General features: G+C 48.6%; 1 protein-coding gene and 1 long non-coding RNA gene across 3 annotated transcripts in view; both read right to left on the bottom strand.

Moving 5' to 3' along the window:
* Nucleotides 1-83: 83 nt before the first annotated feature.
* LOC122681777 lies at nucleotides 84-6,528 on the bottom strand. Its single transcript, XR_006337099.1, has 3 exons — nucleotides 6,517-6,528; nucleotides 5,773-5,775; nucleotides 84-2,492 (listed from the first exon to the last, which is right to left on the bottom strand). It is a non-coding gene; the product is annotated as an uncharacterized LOC122681777 (long non-coding RNA).
* Nucleotides 6,529-6,788: 260 nt separating this feature from the next.
* Nucleotides 6,789-21,562, bottom strand: part of RALY (RALY heterogeneous nuclear ribonucleoprotein) — an 83,078-nt gene continuing 68,304 nt past the window's right edge. The window contains exons 3-10 of one of the 2 annotated variants that reach the window (XM_043884200.1): nucleotides 14,444-14,708; nucleotides 13,248-13,320; nucleotides 13,016-13,063; nucleotides 10,854-11,020; nucleotides 10,054-10,167; nucleotides 9,650-9,846; nucleotides 8,373-8,421; nucleotides 6,789-7,152 (exon numbers count right to left, since the gene is read on the bottom strand). In XM_043884200.1, the coding sequence (XP_043740135.1) occupies nucleotides 8,377-8,421; nucleotides 9,650-9,846; nucleotides 10,054-10,167; nucleotides 10,854-11,020; nucleotides 13,016-13,063; nucleotides 13,248-13,320; nucleotides 14,444-14,699 (900 nt within the window). In that variant the 5' untranslated portion in view covers nucleotides 14,700-14,708 and the 3' untranslated portion in view covers nucleotides 6,789-7,152; nucleotides 8,373-8,376. The remainder of the gene's footprint in view (nucleotides 7,153-8,372; nucleotides 8,422-9,649; nucleotides 9,847-10,053; nucleotides 10,168-10,853; nucleotides 11,021-13,015; nucleotides 13,064-13,247; nucleotides 13,321-14,443; nucleotides 14,709-21,562) is intronic. The other variant, XM_043884201.1, reaches the window with a different exon arrangement.

Below are 21,562 nucleotides of genomic sequence, written 5' to 3'. Positions count from 1 at the left end.
GAAACCAAGAGGTGATTCTGATTGTGTTCCACTTCTGGGGCCGCCTCCTGGTTCTGCCTTCTGTGGTTTTGGCCGAAAAGGTATTTCTCCACTGAGCACAAGAGAAAAGATCCTCTTAAATGCCTGCTGTGATCTGTCTTGCACGCACTTGCTGAGGGTAAGGGCATAATGCTGCTCCTTCCTCTTTCTTGTTGCCAGACTATTCCAGGAGCAGTCACTCAGCCTTGAATGTCTTGACCATGTTGTGTTTGATCACTGTGACCCAAAGTATAGGCCAAGTGTTGTTAAGGTGCCTTGGTCAAGAAGTGGTAGAGGGGGCAGAGCACTTTCTCAACCCAGTAGGTCCTGAGGGGGACTACACGCTGGCTGAGCTGCCAACACTGCCCTGATGAACTCAACTGCTGTTTATTTCATCTTCCTTCTTTTGTATCTATATCCACACAATTCCCAATGTCAGCTGTTACTGCGTGAATAAACCAAGGATCAGTGCCTCTTGTGTAATTAGCGCTTTTGTGCCTATGTATGTGTGTTTTGTTCATTTCTTTAGTCGGGAGACATGGGATTTTACAGTTTGGTGACAGATTGGCAGTTTCAACCCCAGTTCTTAAGTCCGTTCTCCAAAACAGATTCTCCGGACTGATCAAGACTTCTTCAAGATAGTCCTGTTGAGGTACTATTTGGTCAAAATTGGATTGACTGTAGCAGACCCATTCAAAATGACGAGTTACCCTAGGTTAACATTCCCAGTAGCATCAGCATCTCTTCTGTCTACTGTACTATCTCAGACCAACCATAGCTCAGCTGGAAGGAATCTTCTATGGAGGGACAAAGCAAAGGCTATTGAGGGTTTCTGATCAAGAGCAATGTTCTAGTTATAAGGGAATCAGACCACCATTTTCAAAGTGTCTTCAGAAACTGTTAAAGGGTGTTCCTAATTATGCTGGGGGTTGTGGGAGGAGTTTTTTGAGACCAGATAAACATGTTCCATGACTAAGTAAAGCCCTAGTGAAAGTCTTTTGTATGTGGATGTGCACTTTCACAAGCATATAAATATGCAGTTATATCTCTTGACTTCATACCTGCCCCCAGCCCCATCTACAGAAAAGCTTAAACTTTTCCTAAGATTTCCTGGCTCTTCACAGGTCCCTGCCCACTTCATGTAAACAACTGTTTTATCCTCAGGTCACCATAAGTGCTGAGAGCAGAGTTTACATGTTCATTGATGTATCCCCATACCTAGAGCAAGCAGGACTTAGCTTGTGGGTAGTAAGTCAGGTTTTTTTTAGCTTTACAGTGTGTTTTTACATGTCAGGCTTTATAGCATGTGGTAGTGTTTATCTAATTAAGATGAATTTATAATTTCAAAGTTTTAATTCCCATAGTCCTATCACCATAGAATCTTTTTATATCAAGAACATTTTCCAAGTTAGTACAGTATTTTTAAAAATACTGCCTAAGAATCTATTCATGGTGTGCCATAGTTTATTGTCAGTACCCTAAATGGTGGGTTTTGATAATGCCATGAGTACAGGTCTTGAACAGTCTGGACTGGCAGCCTTCTATCATTGATTATATCGTGTATTTAAAGTGCTTAACCCAGGCCTGCCCGCCTTGCACTGTACACTATCTTCCTTCTGTACTCCCCTCAGGCTGAATTACGCTGGTCAGAGGGGAGGAGACGCAATGGCTAATAGTACTTGTGAGCGTATCCCCTTTCCCAAAGAGAGATGCTCTGCCTTTGCCCTGCCAAGTGTGCACATCCTGAGGACTATAGGTATTACTTACCTATTTCTATGGTGACAGTGGCTTACTGACCTTGTGAAAAACTGCTCTGCTTTGAGATAGGGTGGCTACCTGTCTCCAGGAGCATCACACTCTCCCAAAGGTTTGCAACAACAGGCATAATCCTTCAAACTTTGTCCCATTAATGGTGGTGCTCTCCAGAGAAGAAAGGACCAAACACTTGCTGGGTGTCCTGTGATTGCTGTGGGTCCTGTCCCTTCAAACCTTCCCTGGTAACAGATACTCAAGAACCTTCTAATTACTGCCCCTTGCTTTAAGTGTGGCTTCTGTTTTAAACACAGTATTTGAAACCACTGGAGAACCAGCTGTTGTAAAGGATAAGTATTAACAGATATTCTTATTGAACATCACCATTTTAATGGGCACTTTTAAAAATTATATTCATTGTACAGATTTTCATGAACTTTGAAGAGAGCCAGGAACCAAATTAAAGCCAAAGTATTACATGAGATATTGGTCAAACCTAATATGCTGGGAAACAACTTGACTATCATTAACTGTTTCGGCCTCAAGAGTTATGACTGCTTCACTTTTCAGTCCTAGCTCACTATGACATATGTCTCTCTCAGGGCCCAGAATCTGGGCTTTTTTTCTTCTTCTTCTGCACTATACAGCTTGTGTTGCCCTTTTCCATAAAATTTTTCCTAGTAGCCATTACATTCCTTCTTTTTGACCTAGAAATTGCACTCCTCAGTAGGTACACTGTTATCTCCATGTTACAGACGAAATGGTGACTTAGGATAACTAACTCACCCAAGGAGCCACACAGTTGGTTAATAAGGAGTGAAGATGTGGTCCCAGGCATTTGGGCTCCAGACCCTGTGCTCTGTAAGAGCTGTAATAAAAGTAGCACATGGGAGGGGCCGGTGCTAACTCAAGCCAGGAAGGTGTCTGCAAAGGTGACTTCTAAGCTGAGCTATACAGAATACATAGCGGTTAACCAGTGGGGTGAAGCACAAGCTGGAATCAAGATTGCCGGGAGAAATATCAATAGCCTGATAGGCAGATGACAACACCCTTACAGCAGAAAGTGAAGAGGAACTGAAGAGCCTCTTGATGAAAGTGATAGGGGCATGAAAAAGCCGGTTTAAAACTCAACATTCAACAAACAGATCACAGCAACTGGTCCCATCACTTCATGGCAAATAAATGGGGAAACAATGGAAACAGACTTTATTTTCTTGGGCTCCAAAATCACTGCAGATGGTGACTACAGTCATGCAATTAAAAGACACTTGCTCCTTGGAAGAAAAGCTACAACCAACCGAGACCTATTAAAGGTCTAGATCAACCTAGCATATTAAAAAGCAGAGACATTACTTTGTCAACAAAGGTCCCTCTAGTCAAAGACAGGATTTCTCCATTAGTCATGTATGGATGTGAGAGTGGGACCAGAAAGAAAGCTGAGCGCCGAAGAGTCGATGCTTTTGAACTGTAGTGTTGAAGAAGACTCTTGAGAGTCCCTTGGACTGCGAGGAGATCCAACCAGTCAATCCTAAAGGAAATCAGTCCTGAATATTCATTGGAAGGACTGATGTTGATGCTGAAGCTCCAATGCTTTAGCCAACTGATGCAAAGAAATGACTTACTGGAAAAGACCCTGATGCTGGGAAAGATTGAAGGCAGGAGGAGAAGCGGGCAACAGAGGATGAGATGGTTGGATGGCATCGCTGAAACAACGGACATGAATTTAAGCAAACTCCAGGAGACAGTGATGGATAGGGAAGCTTGGTGTGCTGCAGTCCATGGGGTCACAAAAAGACATGACTGAGTAACTGAACTGAAAGAGCAGACTGATGCGAAGTGAAAGACTAGTTAGGTTATTGTAAAAGTCTTTAAGAGATAAAAGGGGCTTAAACTACTGAAGGAGTGGGACAAAAAGCAGGTTAGAGCTAAGACATACCTTGGAAAAACTAACATAATGCTGACATGAGCAATAGGGTAAACAAATACACCATTCTCCAAGATGCAGGATTCATGAAAATAAAGACATCATGTGTGTGTCTCAGTCATGTCCCAACTTTGCAACCCCATGGATTACATATAGCCCGCCAGGCTCCTCTGTCCATGGAATTTTCCAGCTAAGGATACTGGAGCGGGTTGCCATTTCCTACTCCAGGGGATCTTCCCAACCCAAGAATGGAAACGTGAGTCTCTTGTGTCTCCTGCATTGGCAGGTGGATTCTCTGTAACTGCACAACCTGGGAAGCCCAAAGATGGGGAGGGCAGGGCTCAACTGAGGGTCCTTGTGGACATCAAAGTGCAGCTATCAGGTGGGTCTCTCTATGTCCCCTGGCACTCCTAGAGAAGATGGAGTTAGAGGTAGAGATGGTGGAGGCATGAATGTAAAGTCTGAAGCCATGGGTCTGGTGAGCCAGGAACTCATACAGAAAAATGATAAAGAGGTGCCAGCGTAAGAGGAAGAGTCAACAAAGGAAATTTGAGTATGTAGAGGAGGAGAGCCGGAAGAGGCTTGTCACAGGAATTGGGAGAGGAATTTCAGTTTACACTACACCTAAAAAGTGGCTGTGGAGATTAACTTAGGGTAAAATGTGCCTTTTAGATTAATAACAAACCCTCAGAAGTGGTTTACTGTTGTTATGTGATAATTATTTATGAAGACTGTGGCCACAGGTAGAGGGATTTTCAGAACAGCTGGCTCAGAATCTTTTGCTGTTCTATTTTTGTGGTTTCATCAGATGGCCCACTGCATATACAGTGTCCTTATGGGGGCTTCCCTGGTGGCTCAGACGGTGAAGAATCTGCCTGCAATGTGGGAGACCTGGGTTCGATTCCTGGGTTGGGAGGATCCCCTGGAAGAGGGCATGGCAACCCACTCCAGTATTCTTGCCTGGAGATCCCCATGGACAGAGGAGCCTGGCAGGCTACAGTCCGTGGGGTCGCAGAGAGTCAGACATGACTGAGCAACCAGGCACAGCACGTGGGACAAGATATGACCTAGCCAGGGTTGGCTAACACCTGACACTCACAGACCCATGTTTCAGTTGCTTGCCCATAAAAAACATGACCAAACTATCTTGTTACTATTTCCTAATAGTCTTTAAAAACTGCTCCAAATCCTCAGAAAGCACTCTAGCAGCTGCTACTGAATGTTTTGAATTGACAAGTGAAATGAAGCCTGAGATAGGTGAAAAACAAATTATGGTCATAAAGAGGAATTTGGGTTCCGCCATACAATTTGTGTTGGCCAGTGGAATGTTACAAGCATCACACGAGGAGCTTGATGAGCACCTACATATCAGTGCTTGCCTGTCTTGCTGGCTAGATACTAGGGGTATGTGGCCCCTACCGTGCAACCACTTGACAAGTGGGTGGCTATCTCGGACCAATGAGTTTCCAGTAATCTGCCAGCTCACTTCAGCCACACGAGCGCCCAGATGAGATAGGCAGAACAATCACCCAGCTGGTTCACAGCCCAAATTGCCAAGCTACAGTATCAGAAGCAAATTAATGTTCACTAAAGGCACTAAATTTCAGAGTGGTTTGTTACACAACTGAAATAAGGTCCACTTAACTGTCTAGGCCAACCCCTCACACAGATGAGCAAACTGAGACCCGGCAAACAAAAAGAATTGCTAGGGTCACAAATCTTACTGGCAGCAGTACAGGCGGGAGAGTCTTAGTTCCCAATCCAGGAAACCCAACAGCAATGGGAATTTACTAGGATCACAACTGATACTTTTAAGATCTTGAAAATATCTAGAGAATGTCAGTCCTTTGGGCAGAATCAGATATCACATTTCTTCATGATCTTTTGTTTTTCAAAGGTTGGAAAGAAAAATGAAACCTACGGAGCTCTCCTGGTCCCAGACACAGGGAGGACAGGCCAGTGTGTGCAGGGTTTTGTGGATGTGAACCTCCCGACTCAAGGGCCCAACTCTGGGCTTTCTTAGTGGCTGAAGTAGTTCTGGGGCTTTTCCAGGGTGCCAGGTTAGGGAATCCCAATACCTACTCCAGGGTATTTCCTGGTCCCAGGGTGATCAGACAGGGCCTCTGGGTAGGGCATATGCTTCCAACCCTGGCAAGGGTTTTCTCTGCTCTTCTGGTGGCCTCTATGCCTGGCATATTAAGCAAGCACGTGGCCCCTGCTGTTCTACCTGTCCCCCCAGCTCTGAAAAGTGAGTGCCTCAGTCTAGCATACTGAGTAGGCCCTGTGCAATCTGGAAGTGTTATATACAGTACAATGGACACACAGTACTAAGCTGTGGGGACAGAGGAACATGGAGTCAGTCTTCGTGTAATGGTCACCAGGCACCAAAACCACTTCTTTAGACTCTGCCCAAGTCCCAGTCCAGGGCAGCACTTCCCTGCCTTGAACAGAGAGAGATGTGCAAGGGGGGGTCAGCAAGAGCTGGGCTTGACCTTCTGGGTGCAAGGACAGACCACAGGTTCAGGGACCAGAGTGCTATGCTGCAGCAAGGGCCCTTCAAGGGTAGAGGCGCTTCCAGCAACCCTTTCCTCTGGACACCCTCTTCATCTCTCCAGACTGCCCAGTTCCTCAGGGTTACTTTTCAGTCCAGGTCTCGATCTCTGACTCATGGCCTCAGCTACTAGCCTCTCTCCCCTTACTGCCCAAGATCCCTGTGAAAAAACAAGTGTCCTAAGCCAGGACCCAGAAGAGGAGAAAGTGGGGAACTGTAGAGCCATTTTAGAGCTGGGAAAGACCAGACTTACTGAGATTGAGGCCTGAACCTACCACTGCCTGACCAAGAGGATCAAAAATCGTTTGGTACTTCAACCAGTGTTCTTGTGGGCACTGATACATTTGACCCTCCCCGACAACACTACTGGTCATTTTAATCCCCGTTTTAGCCATGGACACTAAAGATCAGTATTTGGCACCCTGGACAACACTCTCTGGCAGGGAGGAGTGAAGGGGAGAACAGAAGGGCATGCAGCAGACCTGCTTTCTGGTTGGACAGGAGGCCCTTGGTTCCTTCACAAAAAAACACAACCATCCCATCTCAGAGCAAGTTGGGATCCAATCTCTTTATTGTCAAGGTCCCCTCCCTGTGGGCCCCACCCCCCTCCAAACCTATAGAAAAACCCCAAGCCTGGGAATGTCCTGGGGAAGGGAGGCAGAGTATAGGGAGACTGTGCTCTGCCCTCTGGCCTGGGCAGTGCCAACAGGGAGGGTACGTGAGGAAGGGATGCTGATAACTCCACCTGCAGAGAATGCGCCACTGGCTGATACACGTGAGGGAGGTGGTGCCTGCAGCCAGCTCTCCTCTGGGACCCGCTGGGGGTGCTATCCAGGGGTGGGTGCCCAGCTTGAGGCCTGGTACAGTGTACGCCTTTCTCCTGCTGGTGGCCATCGCTCCTGTCAGACTGAGAGAGACAAGAGAGAACTAAGGCTGAGAGGAAGAGCCCCTCTGTGCTCTAGGTAACATGGGCTGGGAAGACAAGAGTGCAATGGCGCTTGCTTTTGCAGACACAGGTATGCCTGTGCCCTCACTCTGGCTTCCTAACTTTCTGGCCATGAAACCTTGGGTGAATCTCCTCCTTCCCTAAGCCTCCATGTCCTCACCTGAGTCCCCAGCACCTCTCCTTCAAACTGGCTGAACAAGGTACAACTTAGCCTCCCAGGTAAAACAAATCACAAAGACTGCCTAAACTTAAAGGTATGGTGGAACATACACACACTCGTAGCACGAGTGTGTCATGCATAAAGATATCTCTGTTGTTTGAGACCTTCCTCCACCCAAGTCTGTCATACCCTGGAAAGGGTCCCCAAAGGAATGGGGCAGAGTCTGGGCAGAGCTGGTGTGGCCTGGCTTCCCTCTAGGGTGGGGCAAAGCAGGGTGGTAAATACCAACCAGAGAGTGAGCCTTGAGGCCACACAGCAATGGGTTAGAATCTAGGCTCCACCAATGACCACCTTGGGATCCTGTGGGATATGTGCTTTATCTACTTGCCATCTTCAGCGTGTCAGTCTCTACATCTATTACACTGGCACAATCACAACCCTGTGGGGCTGGGACACACAGGACACTTCCTCCCAACAGGATCCAACCCCAGCCCCTAAGGCTGGCATAATCACCACCCTCTGAGGACGAGCAGCTCCCTGTCCCTACTGGGCAGAGTTGGGACTGCAGCTGCAGGAGACTGGCCCATTTCCCACACACCAAGGACAGCAGGTGTTCTGCCCCTGCTAAAGGTGTTCCCTTAGGTGCTTTTCCCTCAGTCCTCAACAGGCTCGGATACACATCACCTCTTCCACCGTACCCCTCTTTCACCCACTGCCTCTCCAGTCCCTGTCATTCTGCTCACACTGGGTGGTAATGGTCTGTCTTCCTCCACTAGACTCAGAGCTCCTTACAAGTGAGGACAGGGAACGCAGCTGGACACGTGCTGAGGAACTCCTGTTGGGTAGACCTGGCTAGCCCAACCATGATTCCTGATCCACGACCCACCAAGCCCCACCACAAATGGGCATGGCAGGATGGCGGGGGACCAGAGAGCCTTCATTGATGGACAGAGCACTACCCTGCCAGGTCTACTTCATGGCAGGCCCTCTACTTCACCCTTCCCCACCAGGACCCCCATACCTGCTTACTGCAAGGCCCCATCCTCCGCGTCTGTGTCCTGGCTATGCTCCTGAAAGGAGGAGACAACAAAGGACCACACATCACTTCACGGCAAGTCTGTCCTGCCCTGGGGCCCAGAGCATATATGGAGACCACATTCGGAAAGGGGGAGGGACAGTCAAAGGGAATAGGTACAGGACCAGTCTAAATGAATAAATAAGGCTGCCTCAGGATTCCAACAGGGTAGTCTGAGGGCCCCTCAGGATAGAGAAAGGACCAGTCAAGAAGTTCTAGGTATGGCAGGTGACACATTCTCCACAGAAAGACCTTCTCAGACTGGAGCAGACCGAAAGCCTAGTAGACTGGTGAGCTCCCCATCTTAGAAACATCTAAGCCTTCATTAGGACCTTTATGAAGACTATGCCTGAAAAGAGTAAAATGGGGTCTCTGGCTAGGTTCAAATAAGAAGAGACAGGCTGGGCACGAGGAAGACCTCTCCACTGTTATGGCCACAAACCCATCTATCCTCATACCAGGACCCAGCCATATAAAAACCCACTCAAGTCCAGGCTCCAATACTGCCTCCACCTTCATTAGCCACAAAGCCCTGGGACAAGGTACTTGACTCCGAGTTTCAGTTTCTTCATGGGGTAAATGTAACAAAAGTAAAACTTTGAACAGTGCAGGGCGACTGTTAAGGTCAAATGAAGTTAAAAACTGTGAACTACAGGGCCTGGTGCTCAGTAAGTATGAAGTAGAGGAGTAGTAGGCACACCTTGCCTTCAGAATCTGGTCGACCTTTCTAACTTAAGAGGAGCTCCTTGCCTCAATCTGAAGAATTCCAATACCAAACAGGAAGCTTGCTAGCCCCATCCTGAGACAGCCTGAGTCAAGCTCAGGCAACAATTGCTTTTAGAAAATTCTCAGGTGGAGCAGACCCCTGCACTCCCTGTGGTTGCCCCAGGCAATCCCCCTCTCCTATTCCCTGGAACTCTGCAGGCCATGAGCCCTTGACTCTTCCCTTCTCCAACTCAGGTGGAAGATGGAGTCTAGAATGGGCCTTGGGATAGAGACAGGGCCACCACAGTCTTCTGTGGGGTTTCTGACTGACAGCTGAAAGAGCTAAGTACTCTCTGTTCATTTCCCCCTCTTCCTCACAGGATTAGAACCCCTGGCAAGGAAGGACAGAGCGCACAGGGCGACCAAGCAGTCAAGAGGTCCCCCCCTACTCCCTGCAGCCCTTCTGCAACCAGAGGTACACAGACCAGTCCCAGCCACCCCCCAAGGCAGGCCCTCACCAGCTCTTCCTCGCTGTGTGTTAGCAGCCCCTCCTCATCGCCATCGTCTCGCGCCTGTGCTTCTCCCTGGGGCGTGCCTGCCTCAGAAGCTGTGTCTTCCGGCGGGGCCGGTGGCCGGCTGCTGCCACCAGTACCGCTGCTGCCGCTGCCACCACCACTGCCGCCGCCACTGCTACTCTCGCCCTTCTTTTTGCCATCTTCAGGGAAAGGGATGAGGAAGGGAGAATAAAACTCAACCTGGGGCACCTGCCCAGGGGAGCACCTTGGTAGAACCAAGGCCTCAGCAAGGTGGGTCCAGGTGGGATCGGAGGCCACAGCTCCTTCTCTGCCCCATGCACCATCCTCCCCACGCTCTGCCCTGTGCCCCTGCTCACTGATCTGGGCAAGGACCCTTGGAAGCTGACCTGGATTGGCCTTTTGCTCCTCGGCAATCTGCTCCAAGCGCCCCAGCAGGGCGTCAATGTTGGACTTGATCTGGGTCAGCTCTGTCTTGATGGTCTGCAGCTCACTGCTCTTTACTGAGAGTGGAGGGAAGTACAGGGATGTCAACTGAGGGCTGGGAGCTTGACGCTAACACTAGATCTTAGCCCCATTCTGTCAAGCAGGAAGATAGGCCAATGGCAGAGACGGTCCTCATCCATGGTCTTTTTCTGGCCAGGGAGAGGCCAGAGCTGCCTGCGGCACCCCCCGAGACTTTCTGGAGGCCATTCCTACAGTGACCGGCCTGGATTTCCTCCCCACCCCCAGGAAAGGGACAGGGATGGATAAAATGGAGGTGTGTGGTGTGTACCTCTGTGGGCACCTGAGCAAGCATGTTTCTCTGCTATGTTATAGGATGGTATCTGTCTTTCAAGATATGTAAATGTGAGTGCTTTACAATCAGATTTCCTGAGTGCCTGACCACATGTGCAGATCAGACTGACTGTGGGGAAGCGAACCTGTGTGGACCTGTCCTTGTCCCAACTAAAAGATGACACTATTTCCTCACTGAACTCCAAGTCACAGCACTGGACACAGCCCCACCTCCACAAATGTTAGTCTTTTCCTCGTAGAAATGCATGAAAATACTCACTTGGTTGTATTAGAGCAGCAGAACTGTGGGAGATTTGTTCCTTTATCTATTTTCCAATGTAAAAAAATGCGATTCTATTATTTTGCTAATGACAAAATGAAAATTATCTAGGAAGAAGATAGAGTCACTCACACTTGATCTTGGCTGTGCCGGTGGTGATGGCTGTGGAGCGGGCAAAGAGCTTGACAGGTATGGTGGTTTTGACACGTCGGACCAAGGGGACGGTGACCCGGGGTCGCTTCACAGGGACTGCTCTGGGCACTGGCACTGGTGACAGGCGGCCCCGATAGTCGAAGAGCCTGTGAGAGCAAATGGGCCAGAGGCTGCAGCATGGCCTGTGGCCAGCAGGGGGCACTGTGGCCTTAGACCAACACATGTAGGGCTGGTGAAGGGCTGGGCAGCCTGTACTGCATACCTTTGCCTGCTTCCAGTAAGTCCTGAGGGTGAAAAGGAAGGCCTTTCTGGACCTCAACAGCTACTGGGATCCTTACTACAACCACCTTTCCTACCATCCAGACTGAGTAAGGGCAGGGGAGGTGACAGGGGTTTACAGCCCCATTCAACAGAGGAACAAACTGAGAACTGCCCCCAGACAGACTTCCTAGATCACCCTAATGCCCAGGCCTGCTCAACTACCTGACTTGCCTTCTGCTCAGTCAACTTGCACCCTAAGCTCTGATCAGAGTTTGCAAATATCCCTAAAGCAGTACAAATGCCCAGCTGGACAGAGGTGTGGGAGTGGGAGTCAATTCCTCAACCTGCCTGAGCCTCAGTTTTCCCACATGCCTAGGGAGGATGACCACCCCAGATTCTGTCCTCCCACATCCCCACAAGACTGCCGTGAGGGCAGAACATGAGAGAACTTAGTTTAAAACACAAAGTTGTGATAGGTGAAAGGCTAGGGTACTGAGACCCTCACTCAACTCAATGGGCCTATGACCTCAGAGGCATGAGGCTGGACTCCAAGCCCCTTTCCTCATTCTGGGCTCCCAAACCACCATATCCTTCTCACTCCACTTAGGGAGTGGGGGGGTGGTGGCAGGAGGCCCAGTGGAGTATCAAGGTTGAGCAGCTCAGTCAGACCCTCTGTCCCAGACAGTATGCTGCCCCCCGAAGCCATCACTCAGCCCTTTCCAGGAGGGCTTCTTTTCCTTATCAGGCAGGAGGCTCCCGTACACTGAGTAGGGGTTTCTCCCACCACTGCTGCTCCTACCACCTCCCTGCAGCATCACTGTCCTGATGACAGCCAGGAAACCTGCCGACAAGAGGCAATGCAATGACCCATGCCTAGGTAACTCCTTTGTTTAGGGAGCTCCTGCCCTGGGGTGACGATGGCTGGAGATGGAGAGTCTCTGGGAATGGATCCAGTCCCAGACCCTGCATTTCTGCCCCTAAGGGGAGGGGGCGGCTCTGGCCTTGGTCAGAATCTCTGAACCACAGAATCCCAGAGCTGGAAGAGCCCCGAGGGATCACCTGATGCAAGCCCATTTCAGACTGGGAGGGGATGTGCCCAAAGTCACGTAACTCCTTCAGTGGCAGAGCTGAGATCAGCACCCAGGTCTTCTGACTCCCAGGCAAGGGCACTTTCTACCACACTGCACTGTCTCCTGAATCCTCTCTCAGGTGAGAAAACTGAGACTCAGAGAGGTTCTGTTCTTCCTGGACAGCCTGGGGAAGGCTGAGAGGGTGGGAGGGAGACAGAGAAGTGGAAGGAGAAGTTTGGGCCAGCCCCCACCATGATTTCCACAAGAATGTGGCTGGTGCCATGGAGGTTGGGGTCTGGGTGGGTTTGGGGGTAGGTCATAGCCTACCAGGCACTAATTCAGACTTCCCAAGGAGGGCTGGCCCCCTGGGTATAAACACAAGGCTAAGCAGCTCAGGCTGAGTGCTGCGGTGCCTTCAGCTGGCTGGACACTCAGGGAGTTAATGAGGAAACTGCACAGCAGCGTGAGGGCTCAAATTCCCCGCACCTGGCCCTGTGCTCCAACTTGCTACATGTATATGTCCCCTGGCTGGCCAGTCCCATCAGGTCTCACCCCAGGACCAGGAGGAAGAGGGGCAGTCAGAGAGCTGGGAGACAGTGTGGGCCGGGGAGAGCTCTGGCCTGGGCACCTATACAACTGGACCCTAGTCCCAGCTCTGCCACCAACTTGTGGAGCAGCCCTGGGAAGATGACTATCCACAACTCTGGGCCTCAGTTCCCACTTGGAGGACTGAGTGGGCTGCACCAGCAATCTCTCAGAACCCTTCCAGCTTGGCTGTTTCATGCCTGGGCACGCCCCTCCCCCGCTCACCTGTCGTAGAAGTCGTCCCGGTAGTAATCATAGTCAAAGCTGTAGCCACTGGGGAAACAAAGGGGAGAGGGCCGGGGCTTAGAGATGGCCACTCAGCCCACTCTCCACAGGCCCTCATCTCCAAACACCTCCCCAAATTCTAGGCTTGGCATCCCATCACCACCAAATCTCCCTCTGTGCAAAGAGGGACCAATCCCACCCAGACAGAGACAAACAAGACAGAGCGCCCCACCTGTATATGGCAGATGCTGCTCTCTTTAGCCCCTTGGGTCTGTTGGGCTTCGGCTCTCCAGCCATGTTGATGTCTATATGGAGGGAAGAGACAGAGTCAGATGCTGATGTATTATCAGTGCCCATACACCCATCACCCCCATGGACATGTACAGCAATGTAAGTGTTTACACGAGATGCACATGGACTGTACTCCCTAACATGGACAACAGAGGTCTTCATAAAGAAGACTCATACATTACATACACATAACTTTACATGTTCTTATACATTCAGACATATGCAGGCTTACAATCATACACGCACACACAGTGTACATCAAATTATATGCATTCCCAAGCTCTCTCACATAAGCACAGACATCAAACACACACCCTCAGGCATATGTCCACGTATCCAAGAAATAAGATCACACACTCAACGTCACTCACACTTGGCTCCAGCATCCTAAACGTAACTGCCCATATGCAAATGAGCACATTCACACCAACCTTTCACTGAACATCTTTATGTCTAGAGTAGAGTTCAACAATCTCAGGAACTCAATAAACACTTGGTAAATGAATATATGTACATCTGCTCACACACTCAAGTACATTCTGATACTTGGAAAAAAGCTGGCTGGGCACTACATATATACCCAGAAAGTAAGGTGTGTGTCCACATATTCTCCACGTGACTAGTTGCATACACATACCACAGATTTAGCAATACACATATACATATCCCTTCTCAAACATACACAAATACACAGAAGTAAGTGAACATATACAAACACTATACATGCTTCCAATGTGGCCACATCACACGCATGTAACACCAAGACCAAGCTTCACCTTATGCTCCCCTCCTCCTGGCTCTCAGAATGGGTTCTAACCCAAGCCAAAAGCAGCCCAATGTAAGAGGCTGTGCTAGTCCACTCTCCCCTTTCTCTGGGGAATCTGCATTTTAACTGGAACCCTTTCACTGTGAAAGCAGGGACAGAAGTGTTTGCCTGAAACTTCTAAAATTCTCCCACACAGGCACTACATAACTTAAACATAATTAACTTAGTAACTATTTATGTTAAAACATCTCAGACAGGGGTAGTGGGTTATGGGGGACAAGACAGAAAACGGGCTAAGAGGGGAGCTAAAGAACGTGGGTCAGCACCTGTCCAGGAGAAATCCCGGGGCAGGGCCATGAAGAGGTGCTTACCCAGGGTCTGGCCGGCCAGCACTCGCCCATTCTCTCCCACCACAGCTGCCCGGGCATGGCGCTCATTGGCATATTGGACAAAGGCATAGCCCTTGTGCACAGAACAGCCGGCCACACGGCCATACTTGGAAAAGATGGTCTCCACATCTGACTTCTTCACTACAGCTGTGTTGAGGTTTCCAATGAAAACCCGAGAGTTGATGGATTTGGGGTCATTCTTGTTGGTTACGTTGCTCGTCTGGATCTTCAAGGACATGTTGGCCACCTGAAGAAAGAAAGCCACTGTGAGGCTGGGATCTGAGTTGGGTTCATGCGCTGCTCATGACCCACAACCTGGCTTGTACACTGCATGGCTTTGTTCCTTCCTACACACATGCCCCTGTCACATCCAGCCTCCCCACCTGTGCTCGTTTCACTGGCTGGTGACCTCATACAGGTGCTTTACCTATGTTCTATTATATGATGCTGACGTGATGAGCAGAACCAGGACATTTTACATGGGAGGAAATGCAGTCAGAGGTCACAATGCCAGTGAATAACAGGACAGGAATTTGAACCCTGTCTGCTTGACTCAATTCTTTTTTAATTAAGGTTACACATTGGTTTATAACATTACAGAAGTGTCATGTTGACTTCCGTTCTTTCAAACCCACTCGTTTAATGCTAATTTTGAATGTTACCCCTTGCAGGATCTAAATTTGAAGATCTTCCAGTTTTTCTTCTGTTCCTTCAATGTAGAACCACAGCAAAAAGGTCACGGGGTAATTGCAAGTAATGTTTGCCCTAAAACAGTATCATATTATGTACAGTCTGATCCAGACATGGACCATGGCTGTCTTTATTGGAACCAGCCATTTTAAAAAAGCGACTTAAACCTCACTGAGCACTAAGGGTGGCGTGCAATACTGAATAATTACAAGACTCCATAAGTGGTATCGTTATCATTCATATTTTACAAAAACAGACTCCAGCAAGTTCATTAACCTGCCAGGAATAGGCATTCAAACCCAGGTCACCGGTCCATAAAGCCCATTTGTATCAAAATTTATCACTCTCCTTCCCAGTGCCAAAACCAAGTTAAATATAGTTGAACCAATTATGGGTTTCAACTGCATGGGTCCATTTTATGTAAATGTTTTTCAATAGTAAATATTGCAATACTTGCCCATGGCCCACGGTTCCTGTGGTTGGTTGAATCCACAGGTGTGGAAGAACTGTGGATACGGAGGAGGCAGGCTGTAAATTAAACACGAGTTAAACCCTGTACTAAGGGTCGACTGTACTACAGTAAGTCAGCACATTTACCTGAGTATTGTTTTTAACAAATTAATTTTTGGAGTTATCCATTTTACACTTACTATTCAAATTCTGTTCTCTTTGCTTACAGATGATACTTTCGCTGCTCTTTGCTCTCTACACTCAGGCAATGTTTTTTATCCCAAAGGGTTGTACAAATCTCTCCTACTCCCCTTTCTGGACAGGTTAGAATCTAGGCACAGGCTCCAAAGGGAAAGGGAAAAGGAGGTTCAGTTCCAGTAGGAAAGGCCTTGGCATTTATATTCCTGGCCCAGTGTTCTGCTCACTGGCATGGGTTGGTGCAACTCCCTTTTGGAACACTCCTATCTTGAATCTGACCCTAAAACTATTGGATACAGTGCTAAAGAACCACCAACCAGTGTGCATAAATCAGCTTTAACTAACCATAAACACCTGCCTCTTTACTTAATATTTGGGGGGAAGAGGGAACTTCTTTTTAGTGAATTAGAGAGGACCTGAGTATAAGCTGGGAGATCTGTATCTTTTGTCCCAGTAGGGTAGAAGGCCCTTTCTCATCAACCCTCCCAGCTTAAAAGTTGGCACTTTCTGACCAGCAGATGGCACTGTTTGCAAGGAAACCACAAGCTGGGCTTCAGAGATTCTGGGGAAGAACCTGCTCCTGCGGTAGTTCTTACAGTAGCAAGGATATGCTGGGGTCGAGTGTGCATCATCACAGGAGATGGGCTGAGAGGGCACTGCTACTGATGAAGAGCCTGATGCCAGCTTTGGAACTAGCCTGGAAGGACAGACTCCTGTTAATCAGTTTGCCTTTGCGTCCAAGCATCAATATGTATTAACCTAACCAGTGAGGGACACATAAGAGATTGCCCACGAAAACACTTAGCATACTGTTTGTATGAAGAAGGAAATGCTCAATGTATGTGGGTTCCACCTCACAGTTCTCAGACAATCCCTCTCCTACCTGGATGACAAGCCAGGTTCAAAGTTCAAAGGTTAATTCCTTGCACATCCACGAGTATATAAGAAATCTGTGGGGCTCCTCCATGAGCATCAGATAACTCTCCCCGTTGGTTCAGCTCAAAGTCATGAAGTTTTGGCCCAGGGAGATGCCACCTGCTTTTGGCTGGAGGGAGCTAACCAGGTCAGGTGTGTGGACCAAGACAGAAAGATGGGCAGGCGGGATGACAGTTCGGAGGTCTACTGGTGACTGCTGCTCCTGCCAGTTACCTGGCAGGGACTGGACCATAGCTGGGTCCCCGCAGGCTTCTTCCTGTTCAGCACTGTTAATGATCTCTGCTGCTACTAAACAGGAAACACTGTTGTGCGCCTCTGCTTGGTGCTATAGCGGGATCAGCATTCATCCCTTGGCTGGTGAGCCAAGTCCTCTGGGTTTGGCTCTACCCAGTCCTTGCTCTCATCACCTAGGGTTTGGGACAATGTATACAGAAGGACTTTACAAACTCTGAAGCTCTTTATATGAAAAATTTACTCTGACTAGTTGGAGCATCTCTGTTCTACTAACACAGCCATTTAGGGGCTCATTCTAGCTGACAGTCAAGGTCAAACTGGAACACATTCTGTACAATGCCAAGGAGAAGAGGTCAGAAGCATTATCAAACAGGGGTCAGTTTTCTGATCCACAGAGCAGAGACTTAGGAAATGTACATATGTGGCTGCTCTGCAAAGTCAAGGAGAAATGTCTGCCTGAAGCATGTTCCAGGCTGTATTCCCAATCTGCTTTCAAGGTCTACACACGCTTCAGAGGGCAGAACTGTGCTGCTGTTGTACATAATCTCAAAGGGCAGGTATCTTTGGGGGTTCAGAAGAATGGAGTTGGGGGTGCAAAATGAAAACGAAGTGTGCTGAGACTAGCTCTCCTGAAACTGCCAGGTTCAGGTACAAAATCCCAAAATCAGATATGGTCTTCCAGGGTGTTATGAACATACCAATTTGTTAGCCTCATTTATAAGTTATAACCTTTGAATGTTTAGACACATGGTATGTGGATCTCCATCTGTACTCCTGTTCTACCTTGTAAATGTCAGAGGCAAGCCTGACAAAGTTGCACAGTAAATGCTCAATGAATGTTAGGAGGAAGCAGTGAGGATGATAATCCAGAAGGTGGTGAGAAGGGCTCACGGTGGCCCTTAAATGGGCAAAGACGAGGGGGAGAGTACATGAGACTGAGATTCTCAGGCACCTTTTTCTAGCCTAGGACACAAACACCCTGGTCCACACACCAATATCCCCAACTCAATCCTCTCCACACAATTCTATCTTGGCTCTTCCAGGCTTCCCACTAGGTTAAGAGTGGGAGCCCTAGAAAATACCGACATCCTATTCAGCAGAAGCTGCTTGACTTGATAAGCTATTTCCCCCCCTGGGCCAAGCTCTGCCTCACAGATTAGCTGTGTAATTGAAAGCAAGGTGTTTGCAGCCTCAGAGGCCCCATGCTTAGCAATGAGCTAAGGAGAGGTGGGGAGAGGGATTGTTCTTGGAGGTGTGGGGGAGTCCGGTTGGGGGTGGGGTGGGGATGGAGTCAAGAACCCAGCTTGTTTCCAGAGACTTCTGCAATGTCAGATTAGCAGGGACTTTAGTGAGCATGGAGCTCATATGCCCTTATTCTGAGGAAGAGAGGGGAATGGACCTGACCAGGATGCCATAGCCAGTGAGCAGCAGGGCCAAGAACCCCATGGGTCCCTCTGACTCTACGTCTTGGGTTCTTATATTTCATTGTTCCTTCTGAGCTGCTGAGAGACAAGCCCCCAGGATATTGAGGAGCTTGGAAGAGACAATGTAGAAATGCTATGTGTGAGAAAACTGCAGACTGGCTCCCAAATAAACATCTTCACCTTTACCTGCTGAAACAACTGCTGCATAAAAGCTGGGCCCTTAAGCTATTAAAACCCACCAGGAACACAGGTTTTGAAATGCAATTTACAGCTCAAAGGGACGGGCTTGCTCCTCTAGGCTAATAAGAACAGAGGAAATTTGGCAAAAAACAAATCGTTTTTCCCAGATGAAACATTTCAGATGGAAGCTGTATTGTGGAAGAGTCAAGCCTAAAGGTGGTAAAGTGCCAGAGCTTTGCAAAGGCAGAAAAGCCCTAAAAAGTACCTGCACCTCTGAACCACCCAGAGGGGCATCACATTAAGAATAGCCTCTAATTACTGACTGCAAGCTGTCAAGAGACTTTACATGTCTCACCTTACTTAACTCTCACAACAGTCCTATGAGGAGGTCATTTAGATAGGAAAAGAAGCTCAGAGAGACAATGTAACTGGTTAACAGAACAAAACCAGACCTGCACCCAGGTCTGACTCCAAAAAACCTGTGCACAGAGATGCCTTGGGTATTGATTCCCATGGTGAGAATGTGTCACCCTGAGCTGGTCACATCCTCTCCTTGGTCCTTACCCTTTTCCCTTTTCTACTACAATGCCTCCCATCTGCATAGGATTTTAGTGAAGAAAGCCAGTTCCTATTCTTGGTCCTGACACTGTTAGTCCCATTTTATAGATGGAAAAGCTGACGATCAGCAAAGATACATGACTTACTTAAGGTCCCCTGTTGGTGAAGGGAGTAGCTGGGACTTGAATCCAGGCTTCCCGTGGGACACTCTGCCTGCCACTGTCTCTACTGGCCCAAGCACTCTGGCTCTGCCTTACCGAGCCTCTCAGTGCTGCCTACCAGGACCCAGCCTTCAGCCTGACCTCTGAGGCACACAACCATCCGAACAGTCCCTTCCCCAACTCTATAAATCCTCCTCAGCACTGGATCTCCACTGCTCGTGGTCCTTACCTCCACCACCACCCCCCACCCTCCGCCATCACTCACCCCCATCCACCCAGTGCTACTTACAGCCTCTGTCTAGGCCAGTTCTGCGGGACAGCTCCAGCCTTATTCCCAAGACTGGAGATGAGTGGTCACACCAGCCTGTGGGCAGACCTCTGCCCTTAGATAAACCTGGAGACATCTGGGTGACTCTGAAGGAAAGCAGCTATCAGTGATGGGGAGACTATTTCTGGAGAAAGCCAAGCAATTGTACTGATCAGTACCCAGGGCCTCTTTGGTCCAGAGCCTTCTGGTTACCAGGCAGCTAGGGATGACAGAGCATCTATTAATCTCATTAAACTCACCAGGCCTCAGCTCATTATCACTGCCCAAATGATCATTACTGGCCAGATAGGAATAATTTTCCAAGGAGTGCTCTCTAGTTCCTGACCATTCCCACTCCCATGAGAAATCCTAGCTCCCATCAAGCTGAACACTGAGGGCTCCTGGGATGGGTGGGAGTGTAAGGGGTCTAGGTTACATGTCCACGAGGCTTGGTTCTGCGGCTCAGTCACGTAACCTGCAACAAGTCATGAGATTTCTCGGAGCCTTGTCATCCTTATTCTAAAAACAGAAATCATCTTTTTCCTGATTACCTTTCAAATCCAATATGATGTGAAAGTTCTCTATTGCCTCTGTAACATACTGTAGACAAACAGGGGATTACACTTATTTCTATTATTATCGAACTCCTAACCCCTTCACTAGGTGCTGGGAAACAGTGCCCACAGGCCTTGTCCTCTACTTGCTATTTAAGAAAGCCTTCTCTCTAGGTATCTGTTCCTTGACCGCTTCCTAAAAGCAAAACACTGCACATGAAATAGTAGAAACAGCGCAGGCTCTGCAATCAGAGAGGACTGGTTTCAACGGTAGCCTTACCACTTACAAGATATAAACTTGGTGATGTCCTTTATCCTCTCTGGGCCTCAGATTCCTCAACTGCAAAATGGGAATTGTACCAACCTCCCAGGATTAGACCAATATGTGGCAAGTGCCCAATATAACAGCTGTGACCAGGAGATGTTTACAAAAGAAACACAAATGCCCAAATGTCCTGTGCAGAGATGAATCTAGCCTGGCAGTCTGGATCCTCCACCTTCCAGCTCTAAAGTCTGACACCCACGTTGTCTCCCAATGTTCCAACTCTTAACCTGAGAATAAGATAGTCAGGGGTAAAGGGCATGCTCTCTCCCCTGTCCTACTATCTTGGACCAAACCTAGAAACTTTGTAAGAGTGTCCCCTCCCCCATGACTCTATGGGCCTGGGAGAAGAAAGAACACCGGTGGGAGGAGTTTCAGGCCTTGCTGAACCACTGACTCACCTCTGAGTCCCACCATGAGGTCTCTAGTCTTACACTCCAACACCTGTATGAGCATCTCTTAGGCAGTGAAGGGAGATCCCAAAGCAGAAACAGAAGGTAGAGCTGGGGACTCAGCCATCTCTCCCCACAGTGTGGTCTGAGTATGAATGCCCCCCCATCTTGTACTCTTAACTTCCAACCCTGCCTATGGCCTTAGGCTGAGGTTTAGCATTTGTGACAAGCAGCTCTTAGAGCTACCGGGAGAAAGGCAACAAAGAGTGGGGAGGTACAAACTTAGCCCACCAATCCCAAGTTAAGAGTTGGGGGGCTACAAATGATTGTCAACTTCTTTATTTTTGCCATAGAGGTCATTCTCTCCAACCCCCAACAGGAAGACTGGCCCTGGCTTTGTGGCTGATATGTCATATGACCGTGAGTTTGGGAGCATGTGACCACAAAGGGCCCTTCCACAGTTAATCATTACCAATATTTGCTGAGCACTTACTACATGCTAGGTATTGTACTACATCTTCTGCTGAGGGAGGTGGTATATATTGTGTCCATTTCACCAATGAGTAAACTAAGGGTTGGAGCTTAGCCCTACACAAGCTAGGATATGGCAGAGCTGAGACCAGTCTGTATGAGACAAGGGCTAGTGCTCTCAACCTTGGCCCAGAATGGCTTTGTGTAAGCGTCCACTGTACCTG

Source organism: Cervus elaphus, chromosome 23 (assembly GCF_910594005.1).
Source record: "Cervus elaphus chromosome 23, mCerEla1.1, whole genome shotgun sequence".
NCBI classification, from domain to species: Eukaryota; Metazoa; Chordata; class Mammalia; order Artiodactyla; family Cervidae; genus Cervus; species Cervus elaphus.
This window is presented reverse-complemented; position numbering and strand designations above follow the sequence as displayed.